The sequence below is a fragment of the Aptenodytes forsteri genome, unplaced genomic scaffold, assembly GCF_000699145.1.
Source record: "Aptenodytes forsteri isolate BGI_AS27 unplaced genomic scaffold, ASM69914v1 Scaffold187, whole genome shotgun sequence".
Lineage (NCBI taxonomy): Eukaryota > Metazoa > Chordata > Aves > Sphenisciformes > Spheniscidae > Aptenodytes > Aptenodytes forsteri.
The window spans coordinates 369827-370815 of record NW_008794084.1 but is presented as its reverse complement, the minus strand read 5'-3'; the positions used below and the strand labels follow the sequence as shown (position 1 = coordinate 370815).

The window sequence follows — 989 nt, the reverse complement described above, 5'->3', positions numbered from 1 at the left end:
CCCCCCCCCCTGCCCCGGCCAGCTCGTTCCTCCACGAACCACAGCCCCGAGCGCCCCGGGCCCCGGGCTGGCCTTCGGCGTATTTCACTTCAGCACAAAATATACCAGAGTCTGCAGCGATGCGCCACATCGCAGTGCGTAACGTCACCTTTTTTTAGATACATAGAGAGATATAGCTATATATTAAAAAGTATGTGTGTATTGGGTCTGGCTGGGATGGCGTCCCCCTTCCCTGCAGCGCGCGTGCACACCCCCCCGGCAGTGCTGCGCTTTGTGTCCGTCGCCTGAGGGGAAGGCGAGGATAAAACCCTTCTGGCTCCCTTCGCTTCCGCAGGCGGCCCTCGCTCTTTCTTCATTAAACTGCCCCCACGCCGCCCCCTTTTTTTTCTATTCGTCTTCATGGTATGAAAGTGTAACAACTTTGCTTTTTATATATATATGTGTGTGTATATATATATATATATATATATATACACACACATATATATATAAAAAGCAAAGTTGTTACACTTTCATACCATGAAGAGGAATAGAATAGACGCGAAATTTCAGTTGGCAGAGCCCGCCAAGGCTCCTCTCCCCCACCCGCCGGACCACCCCAGGGCTGACCTGAGGCTAAAGCGCGGCGTTAAGGCCGGTGTCCAAATGCGGCTCGGCCACTGCCCGGCCGCGGGGCATCACCTGCCTCCCCGGGGGGCCTCTGCCAGGGCTTGCCCAACCCCATTCCAGCACCGCCGCGTCCTTCTTGAATGGTGGGGCCAGACCTGCGCACGGGACTCAAGGCGAGGCCATGCCAATGCTAATTACAGCGGTATAATCATCTTTTTTTGGGGGGGGTCATGTTGTGTTTGATGCACCTCAGGATGCGGCTTGCCCTCTTGGCTGGCTCCTGTCGAGCCTGCTGTGTCGTGTCTCTCCCCCCTCAGCACCCCCAGACCCCTCTTGGCAGGGCTCTCCAGCCACCCCTCTCCCCATCGGTGCCTGCTGCT

At 56.4% G+C, this 989-nt stretch overlaps 2 protein-coding genes across 2 annotated transcripts in view; both read left to right on the top strand.

Moving 5' to 3' along the window:
* LOC103894345 (G protein-activated inward rectifier potassium channel 4) overlaps positions 1–288 on the top strand; it is a 3865-nt gene extending 3577 nt beyond the window's left edge. Inside the window, exon 5 of the mRNA XM_009273709.2 lies at positions 239–288. Coding sequence (XP_009271984.2) covers positions 239–288 — 50 coding nt within the window. The remainder of the gene's footprint in view (positions 1–238) is intronic.
* Positions 289–519: 231 nt separating this feature from the next.
* The window catches only part of UBE4A (ubiquitination factor E4A), a 12616-nt gene continuing 12146 nt past the window's right edge, over positions 520–989 (top strand). The window contains exon 1 of the mRNA XM_009273696.2: positions 520–637. Coding sequence (XP_009271971.1) covers positions 520–637 — 118 coding nt within the window. The remainder of the gene's footprint in view (positions 638–989) is intronic.